General features: G+C 45.4%; 2 protein-coding genes across 3 annotated transcripts in view; one reads left to right on the top strand and one right to left on the bottom strand.

Moving 5' to 3' along the window:
* Positions 1 to 1,600: 1,600 nt before the first annotated feature.
* stk26 (serine/threonine protein kinase 26) lies at positions 1,601 to 18,484 on the top strand. Its single transcript, XM_046867674.1, is given in 12 exon segments — positions 1,601 to 1,934; positions 6,514 to 6,744; positions 7,068 to 7,124; positions 7,259 to 7,367; positions 8,891 to 9,048; positions 9,248 to 9,433; positions 13,284 to 13,330; positions 13,332 to 13,427; positions 13,615 to 13,711; positions 13,820 to 13,882; positions 14,854 to 14,990; positions 16,174 to 18,484. Coding segments are annotated over 12 exon segments (1,239 nt in total). The 5' UTR covers positions 1,601 to 1,892; the 3' UTR covers positions 16,190 to 18,484.
* A 6,030-nt stretch (positions 18,485 to 24,514) lies between these two features.
* Positions 24,515 to 26,500, bottom strand: part of sept8a (septin 8a) — a 35,169-nt gene continuing 33,183 nt past the window's right edge. The window contains exon 11 of one of the 2 annotated variants that reach the window (XM_046867673.1): positions 24,515 to 24,824. In XM_046867673.1, coding sequence (XP_046723629.1) covers positions 24,677 to 24,824 — 148 coding nt within the window. In that variant the 3' untranslated portion in view covers positions 24,515 to 24,676. The remainder of the gene's footprint in view (positions 24,825 to 26,500) is intronic. The other variant, XM_046867671.1, reaches the window with a different exon arrangement.

Here is a 26,500-nt window from a genome sequence, read left to right as displayed (position 1 = left end):
ACACATACCTACACTCACACACACACACACTTATCTACACATACCCACACACACACACACACACACACCTGTCTACACTCACACACACTTATCTACACATACCTGTCTACACTCGCACACCTACACACTTATCTACACTCACACACACATACACACTTATTTACACACACCTACACACTCACACACACCTACACCCCTACACACTTCTCAACACACACCTACACACACACACAATTATCTACACACACAGCTACACTTATCTACACTCAAACACACACACACATTTATCTACACACTTATCGGAACACACACACACCATTAGTTACTGATTACTAGCACACACATGCACATATTAGTTACGGCGTAATAACTACACACAGTAGTTAGTGTGTTAATATTCAGTTATATGTGGTGTGTGTGTCTGTGTGTTTTTACTACTCAGTAATGGTGTGTGCATTTAGTACTTGGTTACTAATGTGTGTGTGTGTGTGTGCGTGTGTGTGTGTGTGTGTTTAGTCACTTAGTACTCAGAAACTAATGCACCACCATCTCCAGCACCACCACATTGAGCACTGGGGCACCTCAGGGCTGTGTGCTCAGCCCACTGCTGTTCACTCTGCTGACACGACTGTGTAGCAATGCACAGCTCGAATCATATCAAGTTCGCCGATGACACGACCGTGGTGGGTCTCATCAGCAAGAACGATGAGTCAGCATACAGAGAGGAGGTGCACCAGTTAACAGCCTGGTGTAGAGCAACAACCTGTCTCTGAACGTTGACAAAACGAAGGAGATGGTTGTTGACTTCAGGAGAGCACAGAGTGACCATCGACGGATCCTCCGTGGAGATCATCAAGAGCACCAAATTCCTTGGTGTACGTCTGGCGGAGAACCTCACCAGGTCGTTCAACACCAGCTACATCACCAAGAAAGCCCAGCAGCGTCTCTACTTCCTGGAAAGGCTGAGCGAAGCCCATCTCCCATCCTGACCACGTTCTACAGAGGGACCATCGAGAGAATCCTGAGCAGCTGCATCACTGCCTGGTTTGGGAACTGCACCATCTCGGATCGCAAAACCCTACAGAGGATAGTGAGGACAGCTGAGAAGATCATCGGAGTCTCTCTCCCCTCTATCATGGACATTTACACCACACGCTGCATCCGCAAAGCACACAGCATTGTGGACGACCCCACGCACCCCACACACACACACACACACACACACACACACACACAAATGTGTGATCTGTACAACCCAGACTCAAACACACACCCATACTCACTTCACACATCCATGTCTTCAGCACCACAAACTGTTTACATGTTGTTTCTGCACATCTTTTTCCACTGCTGCTGTTTTGCACAAAACCTTTAGTAAAATGGTTTTAACCTCCAGATGTGAAACGTCTCTCTGTAATGCCAGTACTCAGTGTTGGTAGTAACACCAGTGGGTGTTAGTACTCAGTAACCGTGTGTGTGTGTGTGTGTGTGTGTGTGTGAGGTTAGTACTCAGTAACTAATGACGCCCCCCCTTCCCCCTCCCTGGTGACGTCATCGCTCCAGGCTGCGCGCGCGGCTCCACCCGGACACACAGACAGTTCCAGTCCAATATGGCTGCCGCGTCTCCGCGCTGAAACTCCGTGGTGTCAAAGCTCCTGAGCCCGCGGTGTGAGAGCCTCTGTCCCGCACTTACTGCCGGACCCACAGCGTGAGTGTGAGACCCGTCAGGAGAAGACGCAATGCCGCTCCTCGGTGTTCTGCTGTAGAACTTGTTAGTTTGTTTCTCAGAGTTTCCTCACATCGAGCTGCACTGTCAGAGTTTGGATCTGAAGGCGGAAGGAGCGAGTGTCCGTGTCCCCGGTGTCCCCTGCGGTGTCCCCGGCCTCAGGAACATGGCGCAGTCCCCGGTGGCTGTTCAAGTTCCCGGAATGCAGGTAAGATTTGGAAGGCGGCAACCAAAGGCCCCTCACACGGACTTTCTTTTTCTACCAGTTTTTATGAGAATCTACCGTTCTGCTTTCTGATTGGTCAGAAGTTCACTCGAAAAGACGGACAGCCAATCTTTTTGCGCGGTTATTAATAGTAACTAATCCTTGCGCGGGACGCAGGAGGGTTCTAGCCAATCGAAGCGCTGTGGGCGGGGTTTCTAAGAATACGGGTAGGAAATGTAAACTCGGCCCTCGCCTTTACCTGGACACCAAAAACAGTACGTGTTTACCACAGAGCAGTGGGTCATGAGTCCAGAGCTCGGGGGGTATCTGATGCGATATCTGATGGGATCGGGGGTATCTGATGCGATATCTGATGGGATCGGTGCGGGTTTGTGTCTCAGCCCTCAGTCTGACGTTAAACGGGTCTAACAGCTTTCAGCACCTGGCAGGTGCACAGTTAATGGTGTGTGTGGAATGATCAGGGCGCGTTCACCGAGTTACACACCTGCCCCAGTGTGAGTTACACACCTGCCCCAGTGTGAGTTACACACCTGCCCCAGTGTGAGTTACACACCTGCCCCACCTGCCCCAGAGTGAGTCACACACCTGCCCCAGAGTGAGTCACACACCTGCCCCAGAGTGAGTCACACACCTGCCCCAGAGTGAGTTACACACCTGCTGCCCCAGTGTGAGTTACACACCTGCTGCCCCAGTGTGAGTTACACACCTGCTGCCCCAGTGTGAGTTACACACCTGCTGCCCCAGTGTGAGTTACACACCTGCTGCCCCAGTGTGAGTTACACCTGCTGCCCCAGTGTGAGTTACACACCTGCTGCCCCAGTGTGAGTTACACACCTGCTGCCCCAGTGTGAGTTACACACCTGCTGCCCCAGTGTGAGTTACACACCTGCTGCCCCAGTGTGAGTTACACACCTGCTGCCCCAGTGTGAGTTACACACCTGCTGCCCCAGTGTGAGTTACACACCTGCTGCCCCAGTGTGAGTTACACACCTGCTGCCACTGTGTGAGTTACACACCTGCTGCCACTGTGTGAGTTACACACCTGCTGCCACTGTGTGAGTTACACACCTGCTGCCACTGTGTGAGTTACACACCTGCTGCCACTGTGATTACCTCTAACTCATCTCTCTTCCTGAGTTTTGTTGTCTCGTGTGATTTGATCTCATAATCCGGTTCAGCAACTGCTCTGTGAAACTTTACATTTATCTGAATCTGATGCTGGATGAGGGTCCTGGAGATCAGACTGTCTAATGGTGTTGGAGAACTCAGACCTGCTGTGAGCATGTCCTTAACTCATCTAGTTATTAAACCTGTTTACCTCCTTTTTGAGATCAGACACAGATTTATTTGCGTCTTTGCTCACGTTGAAGTGTTGAACGTGATTGGCTATTGTGTAAATCAGTTAGAGATACACCAGCCACGCCCCCATCGGATCTGAACGACCCTGACAGGACAGAGAACAGTGATGAGATCAGACTGAGGTTTTCACTGATTTAGGCTGAAGGAGAACTTCTGACTGTGAAGATTCTCATGACATATTCCAGCTCTCTGTTATAGAGCTGTTAATCTTCACAAACCCCTCCCTCTTCACAAACCCCTCCCTCTTTACAAACTTCTCTCATTACAAACTCCTCCTGATTCACAAACTCCTCATTACAAACTCCTCCCTCTTCACAAACTCCTCTCATTACAAACTCCTCCCTCTTCTCAAACCCCTCCCTCTTCACAAACTCCTCATTACAAACCCCTCCCTCTTTACAAACTCCTCTCATTACAAACCCCTCCCTCTTCACAAACTCCTCCTTCACAAACTCCTCCCTCTTTACAAACCCCTCTTTTTTCACAAGAGGAGGGGGTTGTTTGTGTTGGTCATAGTTTGACATTGTAAAAATGTTAATCAGAACAGGTTCATTAGTGGAGAAGGTTCTTCAAGAGTTTTCCCTGAGATGAAAAACACGTCCTAAACAAGTGTGTGTGTGTGTGTGTGTGTGTGTGTGTGTGTGTGTGTGTGTGAGTGTGTGTGTGTGAGTGTGTGTGTGTGTGTGTGTGTGTGAGTGTGTGTGTGTGAGTGAGTGTGTGTGTGTGTGTGTGTGTGTGTGTGAGTTAGTGAGTGAGTGAGTGAGTGTGTGTGTGTGTGTGTGAGTGTGTGAGTGTGTGAGTGAGTGTGAGTGAGTGTGTGAGTGTGAGTGAGTGTGTGTGTGAGTGTGAGTGAGTGTGAGTGAGTGTGTGTAAGTGAGTGAGTGTGTGTGTGTGTGTGTGTGAGTGAATGTGAGTGTGTGTGTGTGTGTGTGTGTGTGTGTGTGTGTGTGTGTGTGTGTGTGTGTGGGAGGATTATTAATTAGGTGTATGTCAGGAAGATGAGTGTTGGTGCTCACTCTGTCTCTCGATCTATTTGTTAAACTGCTCTGAATCACCAGACTTTATTTACGTCACACTGGAGCTGCATTTGCCTGGTGTAGTCTGGGTGAAGAGAGTAACACACGCGCACGCACACACACGCACACACAATCTTGAAAGTGAAGAGTGAGTGAGAGAGCAGGTTCACTACAGACACATCATCAGTGTGTTACACACTTGTGTACATTTTTGACCAATCTCTGATCTGTTATTCGTCCCATTTAGACATTTAGATTTGTTCACTTTTTGGTAAATAAAAGAAAGTGCTTTATTGTGTCACATTCTTCTGTGTTACATTGTGTGTTACAGTGTGTGTTGCAGAGGTGTTGTGGTGTGTGTGTTGCAGTGTTTGTTGTGTGTTGCAGTGTTTGTTGTGTGTTGCTGTGATTGTTGTGTGTGTTGCTGTGATTGTTGTGTGTGTTGCTTTGATTGTTGCAGTGTGTGTTGTATGTGTTGCAGTGTTTGTTGTGTGTGTGTGTGTTGCAGAGGTGTTGCGGTGTGCATCAATGTTACGGTGTGTGTTGCAGTGTTTGTTGTGTGTGTGTGTGTATTGCAGAGGTGTTGTTGGGTGTCTTGCGGTGTTTGTTGCAGAGTTTGTGTGTTGACGTGTTTGTTGCAGTGTTTCTTGTGGTGTGTGTGTGTGTGTGTGTGTTTCAGAGGTGTTGTGTGTTGTGGTGTGTGTTGCTGTGTTTGTGTGTTGTGTGTGTGTTGCAGTGTTTGTTGTGTGTGTGTGTGTGTGTGTGTGTGTTTCAGAGGTGTTGTGTGTGTTGCTGTGTTTGTTAGGTGTGTTGCAGTGTTTGTTGCAGTGTTTGTTGTTGTTCGTGTTATTGTGTGTTGCAGTGTGTGTTGCAGTGTTTGTTAGGTGTGCTGTGGTGTGTGTTGCAGTGTTTGTGTGTGTTGCGGTTTGTTGCTATGTGTGTTGCAGTGTGTGTTTCAGTGTGTGTGTGTGTGTGTGTTGCAGTGTTTATCTTGTGTGTGGTGTGGTGTGTTGCAGTGTTTCTTGTGTCTGCTGCAGTGTGTGTTGCAGTGTTTGTTGTTGTGTGTTGCAGTATTTGCTGTTGTGTGTTGCAGTGTTTGTTGCGTGTGTGTTGCAGTGTTTGTTGTTGTGTGTGTTGCAGTATTTGTTGTTGTGTGTTGCAGAATTTGTTGTTGTGTGTTGCAGTGTTTGTTGTTGTGTGTGTTGCAGTGTTTGTTGTGTGTGTTGCAGTGTTTGTTGTGTGTTGTTGTGTGTTGCAGTGTTTGTTGTGTGTTGCAGTGTTTGTTGTGTGTGTTGCAGTGTTTATTATGTGTGTTGCAGTGTTCATTGTTGTTGTGTTGTTGTGTGTTGCGGTGTTTGTTGTTGTGTGTTGCAGTGTTTGTTGTGTGTGTTGTGTTGTGTGTGCTGCAGTGTGTGGTGGTGTGTGTTGCAGTGTTTGTTGTTGTGTGTGTGTTGCAGTGTGTTGTGTGTGCTGCAGTGTGTGTTGTGTGTGTGCTGCAGTGTGTGTTGCAGTGTGTGTTGTGTGTGTTGCGGTGTGTGTTGTGTGTGTGCTGCAGTGTTTGTTGTTGTGTGTGTGGTGTGTGTTGCTGTGTTTGTGTGTGTTGCAGTGTGTGTTGTTGTGTGTTGAGGTATGTGGAGTTGTGCACCTGCAGATGTGGAGTTTATTCTGGTTTTAAATTTAAACATTATCACTTTGATGAAAATTTCTCTTCATATTTGTATAAATCTTCACAATTTTCCAATTAAAGACTGGAGAACTGTATATGCCCCGCCCCCTGGGGGCGTGTCCTGTTCCACAGTTATAGCTCGTTAGCAGTAAACATGGTCGGTTTGTTAGAGAGTGAGACTCGTACATGTAAACAGTGAAATGCAGCTGATGATCCGCTGTGGCGACCCCTAATGGGAGAAGCTGTGAGAAGAAGAAGAAGAAGAAGACGTTTATAGTGAAATCTTGTTTTGACTGCTGGAGGTCTGAGCTGTGATGGGACTCAACACACTACTACAGGAGATGATGATGATTAAAGGTTTCCTGGGGTGAAGCTCATTGTGTAATTATTCAGAATAAAGAGATGAAGATATGTGTGATCAGACCTCTGAAAAGTGTATTGTTATTTAATTGATCATGATATTGCTTCTCGGTGAAAGCTCTGAAGGTTCCTCGCTGAACAATCTCCTCTGGTTTTCCAGAACCCTCGAGCAGATCCTGAGGAGCTCTTCACTAAACTGGAGCGCATTGGGAAAGGATCGTTCGGGGAGGTGTTCAAGGGCATCGACCGCCGCACGCAGAACGTGGTTGCTATCAAAACCATCGACCTGGAGGAAGCTGAGGATGAGATCGAGGACATCCAGCAGGAGATCACCGTGCTGAGCCAGTGCGACAGTCCACACGTCACCAAGTACTACGGCTCATACCTGAAGGTCAGAACTTCATGATCATCACATTCTCCAGTGGTGAAGGGGTGGTCATAATAAACTGATTTAAAAAATCTCGTAGATTAGTGTTAGATGTTCCTCCTCTGTTCTCCTCTGTTCTTCTCACTCCTGATGTTTCTCCTCACAGTAACGTGGGCGAGTTTGAACAGAGCTCCTGCTATGTGACATTTCCTGTGTTACTAGAAAAGTGTAGCGAGAATTCTGCACTGAATCACTCACAATTAATCAGCAGCATTCCTCCTGTGTGTGTGTGTGTGTGTGTGTGTGTGTGTGTGTGTGTGTGTGTGTGTGTGTGTATGCACGTGCAGGGCAGTAAGCTTTGGATTATAATGGAGTATCTTGGTGGAGGATCAGCTCTGGATCTGGTGAGATCACACTCTATTTACCTTACACGTGTGTGTTCTTCATTGTGTGTCAGTGGATCACTGTGTGTGTGTGTGTGTGTGTGTGTGTGTGTGTGTGTGTGTGTGTGTGTGTGTGTGTGTGTGTGTGTGCGCAGTTGCGTGCTGGACCTTTTGATGAGTACCAGATCGCCACCATGCTGAAGGAGATCCTGAAAGGCCTGGACTACCTGCACTCAGAGAAAAAGATCCACAGGGACATCAAAGGTGTGTGTGTGTGTGTGTGTGCGTGTGTGTGTGTGTGTGTGTTCGTGTTCAGTCTATTTGCGTCTGTGTGGAAAAGGCTGATGGGTGTGACTCGTTTGTTTTTCCAGACTTTTAGCACTTGTTTGATCAGGGCAGGAGAAGGTGCTGCTGAGGTCAGACTGCTCTATGAAAAGCTTCTGTAGTGACGCTGATATTTATTTTCTCTTTCAGCTTCTCTTCCTCACTACCAGATGAAATATAATAGAACTGGAATGTTCTTTACAACAAATATCACAAACATTCAGATAAAGTGGGTGTGTTTCTGCAGGGCCTGAGAGTCTGATCACCTTCCATATCACTGTTCATTCATCAGAGCCAGCTTTATCTTCTGCCTCTACCACGGCTACTTATTATTATATTAATAATAATAATAACCTTGAGGATATTTTGTAGACGATTCTATACAGGAGTAGCTCACTCGTGCTTGTCTTTGTATCAGAACAAAAATTATAGTTTTTCCCATGATGATGATGATGATGATGAAGATGAGGAGGAGTAGTTATTGTTCCTGTGTTCTTTCAGATTCACTAAAGACAAATTGAAACTGCATTGCTCCACCCACTATCACCCTAGCAACCGCGTAACAACCCCATAACAACCACCTGTCAATAAATAACCTGCATAACTAACCACATACTTCAGTGTTTTACCCGTTTAACACAATCGTTTAAATATTTACCAGTTTAAAGTCAGTAACAGTGCAGTAGGGTTTCATCGGCACTGTGCTTCTGAATAGGGTTGCAAAATTCCAGGAATTTTCCAGACTGGACACTTTCCATGGACTAAACTGGGAATTTACAAAGATGCAGGTTTGCCAGTAACAGGGAACTTAAATGTTTTCTGAAAAAAAAACTCTTGCAGGATGATTTTGGTTAAAACAAGCAGTTTCTTCTCTGCACATTTATTCATCACATGCACACAGCACACTTCCTGCAGGGCCACTGAGGCCACGCCCCCTATGTGCACTGTACAGCCCTCCATTACATCACACATCATTTCTACAATCCTGCACAATAAAATCATATCATAAAATGTGCGTGTGGATTCACGTAAATCACGTGCAGTTCTGTTTAAAACATCCTTATGCTGTGTTTACACTCCTGTGCAACAAAATTATACTAACAATTAAATCAAAGTCAAAAATGTATTTTTTAAATCTGTGTTAGTTTGTATGCATGTCTGCTTATGACCAGATAAAATGTTTCTTTTTATATTTGTATATGATACAGTTCATATAAATTTCACCAAATGTCTTAATAGGTTACTTGTTAGTTTCAAAATAAAAAGAAATCCAAAATCCAAGTTCCCCCTGGAAATATACCGGAAATCTTTTGCAGCCACACCTCTGACACACAGCTCTCTCCATTAGACCTGTACGTTTTCTGGAACCTTCACCTTGTAATCGATCATTTTTTCCAGGAACAGGAAGTGAGACCAGCAGGAAGTAGTCCCCCAGTTCACCCTCGTGTGTTTGTGATTCGCAGCCGCTAACGTGCTCCTGTCCGAGTCTGGTGAGGTGAAGCTGGCTGACTTCGGCGTGGCAGGACAGCTCACAGACACGCAGATCAAACGGGAGACCTTTGTGGGAACGCCCTTCTGGATGGCTCCAGAGGTCATTCAACAATCTGCTTACGATTCCAAGGTGTGAGTCAGTGTTCGATACACCCCCACTGTACACATCATGGTGATGGATACGTGTGAATCAGATACACGTCAGTGTGACGGAGGTGTGATTGTGTACTGCTGTCACTCTCCAGTGTGTAAGGATATGTGTTACAGGTGATGTCACCAGTTGTTAGTTGTAGTTAATGCTGGACTTGTTGTTTATTGGTGATATCCAGGCTGATATCTGGTCTTTGGGCATCACTGCTATTGAGCTTGCCAAGGGTGAACCGCCCAACTCAGAAATGCACCCCATGAGGGTTCTGTTTCACATCCCGAAGAACACACCCCCGACCCTGAGCGGTGACTTCTCCAAGACCTTCAAGGAGTTTGTGGACTCGTGTCTGAATAAAGACCCCACGTTTGTGAGTAAAGTTTATCTGATGTGTAACATGAGAGGTAGACACGCCATTATCACAACTCGCCACACACACACACCCCATCACCACTCACCACACACACACACACACACACACACACACACACACACACATCACATCTCACCACTCACACACACCCACACACACGCACACTATCATCACAACTCACCACTCACTCTCACACACACACACACACACATCATCACAACTCACCACTCACTCACACACACACACACATCATTCATCACAACTCACCACTCACACACACACACAATCACCACATCTCACCACACACCCACCCACACACACACACCCCATCACCACTCACCACACACACACATACCCCATCACCACTCACACATGCACACACCCCACCATCATCACAACTCACCACTCACACGCACACACACACACACACACCCCATCACCACTCACCACTCACACACACGCGCACACACACACACCATCACATCTCACCACTCACACACACACACACACACACATCACAACTCACCACACACACACACATCATCACAACTCACCACTCACTCTCACACACACACACACACACACACACACACCCCATCACCACTCACACACACACACACACACACACCACACACACACCATCATCACCACTCACACATGCACGCACACACACCCCACCATCATCACAACTCACCACTCCACACACACACACACACCCACACACACACCATCACATCTCACCACTCACACACACACACACACCCCATCACCACTCACCACTCACCACACACACACACACACACCATCACATCTCACCACTCACACACACACACACACGCACACTATCATCACAACTCACCACTCACTCACACACACACACACCATCATCACAACTCACCACCACTCACACACACACACACACCATCATCACAACTCACCACTCACTCTCACACACACACACACACCATCATCACTCACCACTCACACACACACACACACACACACACCATCATCACACACTCACACACACACACACCATCATCACCACTCACACACACACAATCACCACATCTCACCACACACACACACACACCATCACCACTCACACACTCACCACACACACTCACCACTCACACACACACCCCATCACAACTCACCACTCACACACACACCCCATCACCACTCACCACTCACACACACACCCCATCACCACTCACCACTCACACACACACACCCCACCATCATCACAACTCACCACTCACACACACACACCCATCACAACTCACCACACACACACACCATCACCACTCACCACTCACACACACATACCCCATCACCACTCACCACTCACACATACCCCATCACCACTCACACACTCACCACTCACACACACACACACCCCATCACCACTCACCACACACACACACATACCCCATCACCACTCACACATGCACACACACACACACCATCATCACAACTCACCACTCACACACACACACACACACACCCCATCACCACTCACCACTCACACACGCACACACACACACACCATCACAACGTACCACTCACACACACACACACACACACACCATCATCACACTCACACACACACACACACACACCATCATCACAACTCACACACACACACACACACACACCATCATCACACACTCACCACTCACTCTCACACACACACACACACCATCATCACAACTCACCACTCACTCTCACACACACACACACACACACACACACACATCACACACACACACACACTCACCACTCTCACACACACACACACACACACACACACCCCATCACCACTCACACACCCACACACACACACCCCATCACAACTCACTCACTCTCACACACACACACACCACATCACACACACACACCACACACACACACACACACACATCATCACACTCACCACTCACTCACACACACACCATCATCACACACACACACACCACACACACACACACACACACACACACACCATCATCACACACACACACACACACACACACACACACACACACACACCCATCACCACTCACCACACACACACACACACACACACCACACACACACACACCATCATCACAACGTACCACTCACACACACACACACACACACACATCACCACATCTCACCACACACACACCACACACACACACACGCACACCATCATCACAACTCACCACTCACTCTCACACACACACACACCCCACCATCATCACAACTCACCACACACACACACACACACACACACACACACACACACACCATCACCACTCACACACCACTCACTCACACACTCACACACACTCACACACACACACACACCATCACCACCACACACACACCACACACACACACCCCACCATCATCACAACTCACACACACACACACACACACCCCACCATCACATCTCACCACTCACACACGCACACACACACACACGCACACACACACACACACACACAAACCATCACCACTCACACACACACCATCACCATCACACACACACACACTCACCACTCACACACACACCATCACCACTCACCACTCACACACACACACACCCCCATCCCCACCATCATCACATATCACCTCTCACACACACACGCACACACACACACACCATCACCACTCACACACACACATGCACACACGCCCCCACCATCATCACATCACCACTCACCACTCACACACACACACAACTCACCACACACACCACACACCACACACCACACACCACACACCATCACATCTCACCACTCACGCACGCACACACACACACACACACACACCATCACCACTCACCACTCACACACACACAAACCATCACCACTCACACACACACACACATGCACACACACACACACCATCATCACAACTCACCACCACACACACACACACACACACACCATCGCATCTCACCACTCTCACGTGCACACACACACACACCATCATCACAACGTACCACTCACACACACACACAATCACCACATCTCACCACACACCACACACACACACACACACCATCATCACAACTCACCACTCACTCTCACACACACACCCCACCATCATCACAACTCACCACTCACACACACACACACCCCATCACCACTCACACACATACCCCATCACCACTCACCACTCACACATGCGCACACACACACACCATCACAACTCACCACTCACACACACACACACACACACACCATCACCACTCACACACACATGCACACATGCCCCCACCGTCATCACAACTCGCCACTCACTTACACACACACACACACACACACACACACACACACACACACACACACACATTCACACACCATCATCACAACTCACCACTCACTTACACGCACACACACACACACACACACACATCATCACATATCACCACTCACTTGCTTACACACACACACACCATCACATTTTACTTCCACACACACATCACATTTCACTTTCTCTCTCTTACACACACACACACACACACACACACACACACACACACACACTTACACACACCTTTACATTTCACTCACACACGCCATCACATTTCACTCACAAACACACACACACACCATCACATTTCACTCACACACTCACACACACACACACACACACACACACACACACACACACACACACACACAATCCTACTCCATCCTGGCAGAGTCCCAACATGTCGTACTGCATATACACTGCTACGTTTACCTTCTTCGCAAAACAAACCTCTCTTTTTTCCCCCTCTCATATTTCCTCTTCTCTCTTTCCTCTCTCTCCATCTCTCTCTCTCCATCTCTCTCTTTCTCTGCCTCAGAGACCAACTGCCAAGGAGCTGCTGAAACACAAGTTTATTGTGAAAACGCAAGAAGACGTCCTACCTCACCGAGCTGATCGACAGGCTGAAGCGCTGGAAATCTGAAGGCCACAGTGACGGAGAATCTGATTCGGACTCGGACTCGTGAGTAGATTCAGGATGATAGGAATACTTGCTTTCCTGAAAGATTCTGAGCAGATATTTTGTTATAACTTTTTGTTAAATTTTGTCACCATCTTCTGGGGAGTTCTCAGTTTGGGGGTCAACTCTGTGTGTGTGTGTGTGTGTGTGTGTGTGTGTGTGTGTGTGTGTGTGTGTGTGGTGGTTACAGAGAGCCGAACAACAGAGACAGCGACTCATCCCCCGAGTGGACCTTTACCACCGTCCGCAAGAAGCCTGATAAACAGTCGAATGGAATGGTGTTTCTTGTAAGAGTTCTACATTATTATGTGCAGATGTGAGAGAGAAGCGTTCTTTGGTTCCTCAATGTTTTCTCTGCCTGGAATCTCACTCACTGCTTTTCCCTCTGACTTCAGGATCAAGCGGTACAGAAAAAATCTACCAGTCTGTCTACAGTAATCAATCCGGTGTTTACTGAGGTAAGGAGAGGAGAACCACCTCATTTCACCTTTTACACACCCGCCTCTGACCTTTAACCCCTGATCCATCACCTGTGGTGGTTGTGGTGATGGTGTATTTTGAGTTATTGGCCTTTTATTTGCAGAAGCATTATTTACATTGATGTGTACAGAATACTTACATATTTATTTAAAATAATATTTAACTATAAGGTGGTTATTAACCGGTTTTGAGATTAGAGCTCCACAGATCCAGTCGCTTTCAAAGAATGTTGTCTTTCAGACGCCTTAAGACCTGCCATTGGACCTTATAAGATAAGATATACCTTTATTCGTCCCACAATGGGGAAATTTCTCAAGGTTATTAAAGGTGTGGCCCCTGGGGATGAATTTTCGATACATGATATGTGGTAAATGTGGAAAAAGACGATGCGCATGCACTTGGTGGAGCTGTGGATCTGCATCTTTTTCAATGGTGGAGATGACGGACTCTTCCACTGTGAAGACTGTACCCGTACACCCGAGTTTCATCACCGGTAACATGAAGGACGGCTCGTCCACGGCACGCCGACGCCGTGTTCCTTCTGTTCCTGGATCAGCAGCCTGGAGACGAACTCGGCAGAGACACGTTTGCTGAATCATATCAAACGTCTCTGTGGCAGATTTGTCCAGTTTCACACAGAATTTCATGTTCACTCTTTGTTCTTGAATGATGTGCATGATGAAATCACAGACGTGAGAACGCACATGTTCAGAACAGCGCCAGTCGCACGGCTGCAGGTGCACACAGGACCATGTCTTTTAGCACACTGACTAATGAAGGTTGGTGCTCCCTGTGACGGTGCGTGCAGCCTCGTGCTGCCATCTGTTGGCGTGTTACAAAACTAGTCTCAAATCAGTGTGATATATCTTTTTTATTTATACTATAGAAAACGAGTCCCTGTGTGCGTGCATGTGGGTGTGTATGTTTTCACGTTGTATATTTGTTTCAGTTGAAGCTGCAGCACAGGGATGGGGATGTGAGGAGGAATGTGATTGAAGATCTGGAGAAGAGTCTGCATGCTGCTGAGGACCTTTGCCATGGAATCACAGACAAGATGATCAGTCACATCCTGGAAAGGGTGAAGAGGTGTGTATTCAACCTTCACACACTTTCGTGTGTGTGTGTGTGTGTATATAAAGTGAGAAGGTAACACACCACTGTGTTTAGAAGTGTGATGTCACATAACACTGTGCAGTTCCTAGTGTGTGTGATCTTTAATAAACTTTTTCATTATAAACATATGGCACACAGTGTCACCTCACTGATTATTTTAAACCTCTGCCCCCTGCACCCCTGCCCCCTGCACCTCTGCTCTCTGCACCCCTGCTCTCTGCCCCTGCTCTCTGCCCCTCTGCTCTCTGCCCCTCTGCTCTCTCTGCCCCTGCTCTGCCCCTCTGCTCTGCACCCTGCTCTCTGCCCCCTGCCTCTGCCCCTCTGCCACCTGCTCTCTGCCCCCTGCTCTCTGCCCCTGCTCTCTGCCCCCTGCCTCTGCTCTGCCCCTGCCCCTGCTCTCTGCCCCTCTGCTCCCTCTGCTCTCTGCCCCTCTGCCTCTGCCCCTCTGCTCTCTGCCCCTCTGCCTCTGCCCCTCTGCTCTCTGCCTCTGCCCCTCTGCTCTGCCCCTCTGCTCTCTGCACCCTGCTCTCTGCCCCTCTGCTCTCTGCCCCTGCCCCTGCTCCCCTGCCCCTGCTCTCTGCACCCCGCCTCTGCACCCCTGCCCCTGCTCTGCTCTCTGCCCCTCTGCTCTCTGCCCCTGCCCCTGCTCTGCCCCTCTGCTCTCTGCCCCTGCTCTCTGCACCCCTGCCCCTGCTCTCTGTACCCCTGCTCTCTGCCCCTGCCCCTGCTCTCTGCACCTCTGCCTCTGCACCCTGCTCTGCCCCCTGCCTCTGCACCCCTGCCCCTGCTCTCTGCACCCTGCTCTCTGCATCCCTGCCCCTGCTCTCTGCCCCTGCCCCTGCTCTCTGCACCTCTGCTCTGCACCCTGGTCTCTGCACCTCTGCTCTCTGCACACCTGCCCTCTGCTCTCTGCCCCTCTGCTCTCTGCACCCTGCTCTCTGCACCCCTGCCCCTGCTCTCTGCACCTCTGCTCTCTGCTCTCTGCACCCTGCTCTCTGCACCCCTGCCCCTGCTCTCTGCACCCTGCTCTCTGCACCCTGCTCTCTGCATCCCTGCCCCTGCTCTCTGCCCCTGCCCTCTGCTCTCTGCCCCTCTGCACCCCTGCACCTCTTTCCCCAGTTATTCACTGATGTTTTTTCTGTGATCTGTTCTGCAGGTTCTCTGTGAGTTAGTTTTGAAATGAAACACAGAAGCTGGACGACCAAACATCTGCAGGGCTTCTACAATCTCAGCTCTTCCTGTTCACTGAACACACACACACACACACACACACACACACACACACACACACACAAGCACAGCCTCTCCACACACATGGACAGGAGGGACTCAGGTTGCACACACACGCACTATAACATTACCAAATAAGGAATTTCCCTTTTCAAGAAAGACATAAATATATATTTGTGTAATTATATTTATAGAGATTTTCACCATGTGCTCTTTTTAGATTCGCGCCGGGGCTCAGTGACTCCTTCCTTTTATTTGAGTTGATTATTTTAGTGCAGGTTGTGAGTCATGGATTTGAGTTATAGGTTTTCTGCTGAGCATTAGACTTGTCAGTTTACGTATATATACACACGTGTGTTGACCCTATTTGATGCAACACTTTATTTTATGCTTCTGTCAGTAATATTAATGTGTGGGAGGTTTAATATTCACGTTTTATTCCTTTTTTTTATAATAAAGGTAGAATTTCTGTTAAACTCTACATACTGTTACCTGTAGCATTATAACTGCTGTATGGGAAAAATCCCTTCATATCATGTTCATGAAAACGTAGAAATACCTCAGATAAAGCAATCAATATAAAGAACGACTTAAAAATGACTTAATCTTTAATTTATATTAATGTAAAGTGCACATGGAGTTATGGGAGAGCAATTTTGCTGTGCAAAAGGGACTTCCGTTTCTGACCCTCGAGATCAAACATTATATTTCATAAAGACAAGTTTATTCTCTGATTTTAAATTGGCGTTTTTATCATTTACAGATGTGGCCTTGTTACCTTTGTAACCCCCTTTACAGATGTGGCCTTGTTCCCTTTAAACCATTCTTCTGTAATTCCAGATGTGGCCTTGTTTCCTTCATACCCCCCCCCTCCCCCTTACAGATGTGGTCTTGTTTCTTTTATACCCTTCTCCAATTGCAGATGTGCCCCTGTTCTCTTTATTCCCTTTTTCTGTAATTCCAGATGTGACCTTTTCCCTTTATGTTCTCTCCAAATACAGATGTGGCCTTGTTCCCTTTATATTGTTCTCCCCAAATTTTAGATATGGCCTTGTTCCCTTTATACCCCCCCCTTTACAGATGTGACTTTATTCCCTTTATACTATTCTCCTTTAATTCCAGATGTGGCCTTGTTCCTTTTTTTGTTGTTCTTCTCCAAATACAGATGTGGCCTTGTTCCCTTTGTAACTCCCCCCCCTAACAGATGTGGCCTTGTTCCCTTTATACCCTTCACCTGTAATTCCAGATGTGGCCTAGTTTGTTCCTTTTATGTTCTCCTCCAAATACAGATGTGGCCTTGTTTCCTTTATACCCTTTTCCTCCAATTCCAGATGTGGCCCTGTTCTCTTTATTCCGTTTTCCTGTAATTCCAGATGTGGCCTTGTTCCCTTTATTCCCCCCCACCACCCCCTTAACAGATGTGGCCTTGTTTCCTTTATACCCTTCTCCTCCAATTCCAGATGTGGCCTTGTTCCCTTTATACCCTTCCTCTCCAAATACAGACATGGCTATGTTCCAATTATACCGTTCTCCTTTCGCCAATTACAGATGTGGCCTTGTTTCTTTTATACCTTCTACAGAGTTTTGCTGTTTCTAGGCTTTTTTTTAGTGATACTGTACTTCTGAAGGAAATGCACTGCACACACTTTGTACTGGGGGAATCTTACACACACACACACACACACACACACACACACTCGGTGTGGAGGAGAGGGTGATATTCTCTCACCAGTGGAGGTTTAGGTCGTGCCCCTGCAGTGTGAGTGCTGGAGCTCTTTGTGTAGAAACTTCACATATGTGTAAATGGGAGCGAGTTTCGGGGAAAGTTTCGATATTCTACCTGTAAAGTTTCTGCCAAGCGTTTTCTAAACACTTTTGGGTGCCATCACTGGAATGGTGGTGAGGAGATCAGATCTGCACTTGCGTTGGCATGGAGACGATGAAACGCCAACATTGTGCCTAAACTTTATTTTTCTGTGTTTATGTAATTATTATTCTCTTTATAAAGCTTTAAAGGATTTTACATGTTGCCAGACTTTATTATAATTTTTTTTCTTTAGATAAACATGATACCAAACTAGTTTTTGTAAATGTTCTCTTTTTTAAAAGGTTTCTGAAATTGCAACACAGGAATCTAAAGCTGTATCATTTCCATGTATAAATAATAAATCTACAGCCTTTTTCGCTTTAACTGTTACAAACTGGTCTGCTTCGACAAATAAAGATGTAAATTATGACACTGGGGCTGTAAGTGGTTTGTTGTGATGTGAGGTGTCGAGGAAGTGAAGTGAGAGATGAAGTCGAGGTTCTCAGGGTGGATGGTGATGAACCTTGTGTTCTTTTAGAACTTTTATCGAGCTGAAATTTGCTTTATCTGGGAGTTCGTTTTCTTTATAAAAGGTTCCTATTTCAGTTTGTTTGACATAATAATCCAATTAAATGTCCTGATTTCAGGAGAATTTACTGATTTTATTCCTTTCTTTGAGAAAGGACACAACATCTCTACCTTTTTCCTCTCCATCATATCAGCTCCCTCTCTCTCTTTACCAGTCATAATACCAACATTTAAAGTACCAACCCGAACCTTCACTCTCCTCCACTTCTCCTTTCCCTGCTGTCTCTGTAGACGTCTTCCTCCTCTCCTTCTCTTCCTTCATCCAACAGCAGCACAATTTCCACCGGTACCCTGTTGGCTAACGATACCTGTGGCATGTTTTATACTGGATGTCCAACTATAATGGCTGGGTTATCTGCCCCCTGCTGGAGTCTTTATTATTTAAGGTACCAACAAATAGCCTGCACCTTCTGATCTAAGTAGGCGTGGAGGATCATCCTGGTACAGAAGTTCACTCAGATACTGCGGCGTGAGAGCGTTAAGTGCTTTATACGTCAGTAGTAGTATTTTATAATCAGTGTGAGATGTAATTGGGAGCAGTGTAGATGATTAAAACAGGGCTGATGTGATCATATTTTCTAGATCTAGTGAGGACTCTTGCTGCTGCATTCTGAACTAACTGAAGCTTATTTCTGCACTTACTCCAACACCCAGACAGTAAAGCGTTACAGTAGTCTAATCTAGATGTTACAAAAGCATCAACTAGTTTTTCTGCATCCTGTAACGACATCATATTTCTAATTTTAGCAATATTTCTAAGGTGAAAGAAGGAGATCCTGGTGATATTATTCACGTGAGACTCAAAGGAAAGACTCGGGTCAATAATCACACCAAGGTCTTTGACTGCCGTACATGCTGAAACAGAAACACCATCCAGAGATGCTACAGAATCAGAAAGTTTACTTCTAGCTGCATGTGGTCCTAGTAAAAGTAATTCCATCTTATCTGAGTTGAGCAGAAGAAAGTTATGAAGCATCCACTGTCTAATGTCCTTTACACACTCCTCAACATTGTTAAGCTAATCTCTCTCATCTGGCTTTGCTGAAATATACAGCTGTGTATCATCAGCATAGTGTATTATGGATAATTTAACCCAGAGGCAGCAGATATAAAGAGAAAAGCAGTGGGCCTAAGACCGATCCTTGAGGAACACCAAACTTTACCTCAGAGAGTGTGGAGAACTCACCATTTACATCAACAAACTGATAGCGATCAGTCAAATAAGACCTGAGCCAGGAGAGAGCTGTTCCCTTTATTCCAACAACGTTCTCCAGTCCAGCAAGCAGGAGATGATGATCAATGTGTGAAAAGCTGCACTGAGGTCAAGCAAAACAAGTAAAGAGACAAAACCCTGATCAGAGGCCAATAACAGTCATTTACCACCTTAACTAGCGCCGTCTCTGTGCTATGATGAGGCCGAAATCCTGATTGATACATTTCATAAATGTTGTTCCTCAGTAGATGTGAGCAGAACTGCTGTGCTACAACCTTTTCTAGAATCTTGGAGATAAAGGGGAGGTTTGATATTGGACTGTAGTTGGACAGCTGACAGGGTGAAGGTCAGGTTTCTTAATTAGGGGGTTGATAACTGCAGTTTGAAGGATTTAGGTACAAAACCAGTGCTAATGGAAGAGTTTATTATTTTAAAACAGGTTCAATTCTCTCTGGAATGATCTGTTTGAGGAAACTTGTAGGTGAGGGATCGAGAATGCAGGTTGATGATTTTGATGAGGAGATTAATGAATTGAAGTCGTTCTCTTGAATAGGAGTAAAACTTTGTAATTGATTATCTGTTATAATGACACTGCTGTCTACAGGGTTATTTATTAAATAATCTGGATTTATTTTAATCGTCTGGATTTCTTGGTGTGCAGTTTGACGCTCTTTATGTTTTAATTTCTGAGTGCTCTGTTTTAAGGTGCACGTAGGATCATTATACCACTGTTCATATATTTTCTCCCTGATTATTGACTTTCTCCCATCACTCATGACTGCGGACCCTCGTCTGTGTGGTAATGACTTGGTTTTTCAACAGGTCAATGCTGCAGTTCACAACGCCCGCCTGACAAGGGACTTCTTCCAGGACAATAACGTTACACTTCTGGACCATCCTGCATGTTCCCCTGATCTAAATCCTCTTGATAATATTTGGGGATGGATAGCAAGGGACGTTTACAAAAACGAACATCATTTCCAGACTGTGGATGCCCTTTGTGAAGCCATCTTTACCACATGGAGAAACGTTCTCACCAGACTCCTGGAAACAGTTGCATCAAGCTTGTGTTTGTTTGACACGAGTGTTTGAAGTTATCAAAAAATAAAACAGTGGGGTTACTTCCTACTGAGTCCTTTTTTGAAACTTTTAGTTCTATTGTGGGTTTTTCCTCTGGAACGTTTCTTGGAATGTTTCCCCGGTCTTAAGGTTTTGTTCAGGAGTATGTATATGTGTGTGTGTGTGTGTTTGTGTATGTATGTATGTGTGTGTGTGTGTGTGTGTATATATGTGTGTGTGTATATATATATATATATATATATATATATATATATACACACACAACACACACGCATCAGCAATGTGATGTTTTGAGGACAATCATTTATAAGGGAATCAAGAGCACTGCTCAGTGTCTACAGTGTAGTTCCCGCTCTGTCCGCTTGGTGTCGCTAAGCAAAGCAAACAAACCGATCAGCCTAATGGCCTCAGTCAGTGCAGTGATGTCACGTGGTTTAGCTTGACCTTCCCTGCATTGGTTACTTTTGGTCATGTGACAGATTTTCATTGTAATTTTTAAATTTTAAACCAGGTTTATTTAATACACAAACTAAAAACTTTACAATATTAGAATAAATAAAATACATTATCGCCAAAATCAAAATCATGTAGGAATGTGGTTTATATCATGTGAATGGATTCACTTAAATAAAGTGGTTTATTTGATGGTGTTTCAAATCAAAGTTTTATATTTCAGTGGTTTTTGTTTGCATTTTTCTTTCAGTCTCCATTTCTTTTTGTATGTTTTTATCCGTTTCTGGATACACAATAAAACACACCGAAACATTTTGATTGACAGAGTTTTTATTTATTGGTGGTTCAGTTCCGGGCCTGATGGAGCAGAGCGTATCATTTTACTGAGCTTGAGCAGAACCTTTACAGAAACCTTCATTAATTCACATATAAATGCTAACAGTCTCCATCTCAGACACTTCCTTCACACTGAACACAAACAAGGGGAAGGGAAACATCTGGAACAGTCTTTTCTGCACCGTCTCGACCCTCACAGCCCCCGAGCCAGGAATGATCTGTGTCCTTATGCTAACAGGCTAACATGCTAGCACGCAAAATACTCTGCGTAGTGGAACAGCAGGAACTAAATTTGGTCAAGGCACTGATCTGGTTTGTAGCGAGTGTTTTATAAATCTTAATAAGTGTTTTAAACAGATCAAATTTTCCTTTTTTTTTACTTTAATCAGTTCAGTAAAAGCAGTAAAATGTCCCAAAAAATACAAATGGTTTATTTGAACTCTCAGAATTCAAGTCTGAATACCAGCACTGATTTCTGCTTCTGTGAAAAAAAAATAAAAAAAAAATAATAAAAAAAAAAAAAAAAGGTAAACATCTAAAAACATTAAATAAATAAATAAATAAATAAATAAATAAATAAATAAACTAAAGCTACTTTTCACTCTGGGGAGATTTTTTACAAACAGTTCTGTTCTTTTTACCTGAACACCCCCCTCCTCCCCTCTCTCTGTTTCATTCTTTACATAAATATAAATAATTTCTAATGAAATGAATAAATATCAGGTGGTTTACAAAAATAAATTAGTTTTATATTTTTTTTAAATAAATGCCCATCATCTGCAATCATGTAAATACAATACAGTAAGTAAATAGTAAATAAAATGAAATCAACTAAAACACTACAGATCCGTCCTCAAAACGTCACAATTACACGTACATGTAAGACACAGCATTCCTGTTTAGTGTTTTATTCTCTCGAGATGTTTAACATATAAAATGTGAGAATTAACAAAATACCTCATATGAAAACGTGGTGTACTGATCTACACAACACTACACAACAACAACACCCTACACAGCACACTGCAACAGGGAGGGTTTGCTCTGGTGTGGGGTTTTACAACAAGGAGAGAAAAAGCAACTTCATTTCTAAACCAGTTTCTATTCCTATGTAGGTGTAAAGGTGTAGCTTGTGGGGTAGAGGTGTAAGTGTGTGGCGGTGTATCAGTGAAGGTGTAGAGTGATGGGTATAGAGGAGTAGCTTATGGGGTAAGGTGTAAACCCTTACACCTTACCCCATAAGCTACTCCTCTATACCCATCACTCTATTGGTTGAAGAGGTGGTAGTAGGTGTTCAAAGTGTACAAGTGGAGGTGTACAGGTGTAGGTGAAGAGTGTTCAGGTAGAGGTGTACAGGTAAAGGTGTAGAGTGTATAGGTGGAGGTGTAGAGTGTACAGGTAGAGGTGTAGAGTGTACAGGAGGAGGTGTACAGGTAAAGGTGTAGAGTGTATAGGTGGAGGTGAAGAGTATACAGGTGGAGGTGTACAGGTGGAGGTGTACAGGTGGAGGTGTACAGGTAAAGGTGTAGAGTGTATAGGTGGAGGTGAAGAGTGTACAGGTGGAGGTGTACAGGTGAAGGTGTACAGGTAAAGGTGTAGAGTGTATAGGTGGAGGTGTAGAGTGCACAGGTGTAGAGTGTACAGGTGGAGGTGTAGAGCATATAGGTGGAGGTGTACAGGTAGAGGTGTACAGGTGGAGGTGTAGAGTGCACAGGTGTAGAGTGTAAAGGTGGAGGTGTACAGGTAGAGGTGTACAGGTGGGGTGTAGAGTGCACAGGTGTAGAGTGTAAAGGTGGAGGTGTAGAGTGTATAGGTGGAGGTGTAGAGTGTATAGGTGGAGGTGTACAGGTAGAGGTGTACAGGTGGAGGTGTAGAGTGCACAGGTGTGGAGTGTAAAGGTGGAGGTGTAGAGCGTATAGGTGGAGGTGTACAGATAGAGGTGTACTGGTGGAGGTGTAGAGCGTATAGGTGGAGGTGTACAGGTAGAGGTGTATAGGTGGGGGTGTAGAGTGCACAGGTGTAGAGTGTATAGGTGGAGGTGTAGAGGTAGAGGTGTACAGGTGGGGTGTAGAGTGCACAGGTGTAGAGTGTAAAGGTGGAGGTGTACAGGTAGAGGTGTACAGGTGGGGGTGTAGAGTGCACAGGTGTAGAGTGTAAAGGTGGAGGTGTAGAGTGTATAGGTGGAGGTGTAGAGTGTATAGGTGGAGGTGTAGAGGTAGAGGTGTACAGGTGGAGGTGTAGAGTGCACAGGTGTAGAGTGTAAAGGTGGAGGTGTACAGGTAGAGGTGTACAGGTGGGGGTGTAGAGTGCACAGGTGTAGAGTGTAAAGGTGGAGGTGTAGAGTGTATAGGTGGAGGTGTAGAGTGTATAGGTGGAGGTGTACAGGTAGAGGTGTACAGGTGGGGTGTAGAGTGCACAGGTGTAGAGTGTAAAGGTGGAGGTGTAGAGTGTAAAGGTGGAGGTGTAGAGTGTATAGGTGGAGGTGTAGAGTGTAAAGGTGGAGGTGTAGAGTGTAAGGTGGAGGTGTAGAGTGTAAAGGTGGAGGTGTAGAGTGTATAGGTGGAGGTGTAGAGTGTATAGGTGGAGGTGTACAGGTGGGGGTGTAGAGTGCACAGGTGTAGAGTGTAAAGGTGGAGGTGTAGAGTGTAAAGGTGGAGGTGTAGAGTGTATAGGTGGAGGTGTAGAGTGTAAAGGTGGAGGTGTAGAGTGTAAAGGTGGAGGTGTAGAGTGTAAAGGTGGAGGTGTAGAGTGTATAGGTGGAGGTGTACAGGTAGAGGTGTTTTGTACGTTGCTCTGGATAAGGGCGTCTGCTAAATGCTGTAAATGTAAATGTATCTGAGAAAAGAATGAGAAGAGAATCAGAAGATGTACTTTCTCGTCATGTTTTGGAGAGTTTGTGATTGCGGCTGTGTTTCAGTTTGAACTCATGATGTTTGTTCAGTTCTGTAGCCTTCAGAAGAACCCTTCCTTCCAGGCGTGGTTGTGGACGAGACACGTACAACACTGCCACCAGCTCTGACATTTCTCCACGTTGGTTTTGGTCATCATCAACTTAGAGTTGGAGCAAGTGGCACCAAGATTCTCACTTTTCTCTGAACTGCTGAAGAAAATACAAGTTAGTCAGAGAAGAAGAACATCTCACCCGACCATGTTTCTTTATTTATCTATTTATTTAGTTATTTAAGCTGCTCAGGCTCATGATGGAGTCAATTCCAGGATGTTCCACCTACTGGCATGATTTTAGGAGGTTGGAGGAAACCAGAGATCCTGCAGGAAACCCAGGTAGTCACTAGTAGAACATGTGAAACTTCACACAGATAGACACCTGAGCATTGAATCGAACCCTGGAACTCCTACACTGCATCATGCTCTTCAGGGTGCTTCTACATTAAACCACAAGTTCTTCATCAATGAGTTCTGCTGAAGTTCTGCTGCTAATCTGTTAAATATTTGAATCACTTTCAAGTTGATCTAACCTGGATCTCCAGTTAGGATGAGAAGTAAACAGAAGATCAGGGTTGTGACGTGACTGAAAGCACACAGGAAACTCTACAAGCTCACAAACCCACATAGGGTTCTTCGGGGTTCCCCAACTTCCTCCTACATCCAAAAACATGCAGGTAGTTGGATTGACATCTGTTATGTATGCATGTATATACGTGTGTGTGTGTGTGTGTGTGTGTGTGTGTGTGTGTGTGTGTGTGTGTGTGTGTGTGTGAGACTGAAGTCTGTTCTGATCTCAGAACTCATTGATGATCTCACTCAGCTGCCGTGAATGCTGTGTTTATCCTCCAATATTGAGATGAACATCTCAGGAGCTTCTTAGTCTTCTCACACAGCAGGATCAGTGCAGGGGGATTATTATGGGATGAATGGTTTGTGACTCACCTTTTTGTATTTTCTCACACACAAAATCATTAAAGATTTATACATTTTCCATAAACATTTAAATGAATTTCCTGCACACCAATAAAAACATTCTGATAGAATCTGTTCTTGAGTTCGGTTGATAAGTTAGAACACTGTGTAAAAACTAAATGCAAATGATCCAAATCCCTGACTATCTTTAAGCATCTTCCTGGAACACTACAATCAGCGCTTTCTAAGTTTGGAGTTTGTAGAAATCAAGAGTTATACAGTGGAACCCGGTTATCTCGCCCTCGGTTACCTCGACAATCCTATTAAGTCGATGTTTTTGAAGTGGAACCGCCAAATTCTCGCTTTGTCTAATCATTTTTTATCGGTTATGTCGCCGAACCCTAATATCTCGAGCACAAGGGGGGAAAAATTTACCATTTAACATTCAAAAGTTATCTCGATCTCCATGACCAAACGCCGGCTTTTGAAAATATTAGTTATCGATGCCACTTCACCATCTCACTACCGTACTTTTTTGAGGAATCGACGGTGGTTTGTATTGTATACTGGTAAATCTCTGCCCATAAGAAATAATGGAAAACCAATTAATCCGTTCCCGACCTCCACCAAAACCCATTTATTAACAATTTTTGCCCTGTTTTTTTTAGCAGTATTAATATTAAATAATACAGGTAAATAAATAATACTGTATATAATTGTTATGCAGCGTAATGAGCCGAGGTAAAGCCGGAGCACAGTTCACTGCATAACAATTATATACGTGTGTTTTGCAGCCGTGGAGAGCGCGTGGAGTCCGGAAAGGAAGAAACGCATAGGAATAAGTGTGACAAGGAAACACAGAAACATGCATCAAACACCTTCACATACTAACTATAACCGACAAGGAGTGTGGATGAA

The sequence above is a fragment of the Silurus meridionalis genome, chromosome 15 (assembly GCF_014805685.1).
Source record: "Silurus meridionalis isolate SWU-2019-XX chromosome 15, ASM1480568v1, whole genome shotgun sequence".
In the NCBI taxonomy this organism is placed as follows: domain Eukaryota; kingdom Metazoa; phylum Chordata; class Actinopteri; order Siluriformes; family Siluridae; genus Silurus; species Silurus meridionalis.
This window is presented reverse-complemented; position numbering and strand designations above follow the sequence as displayed.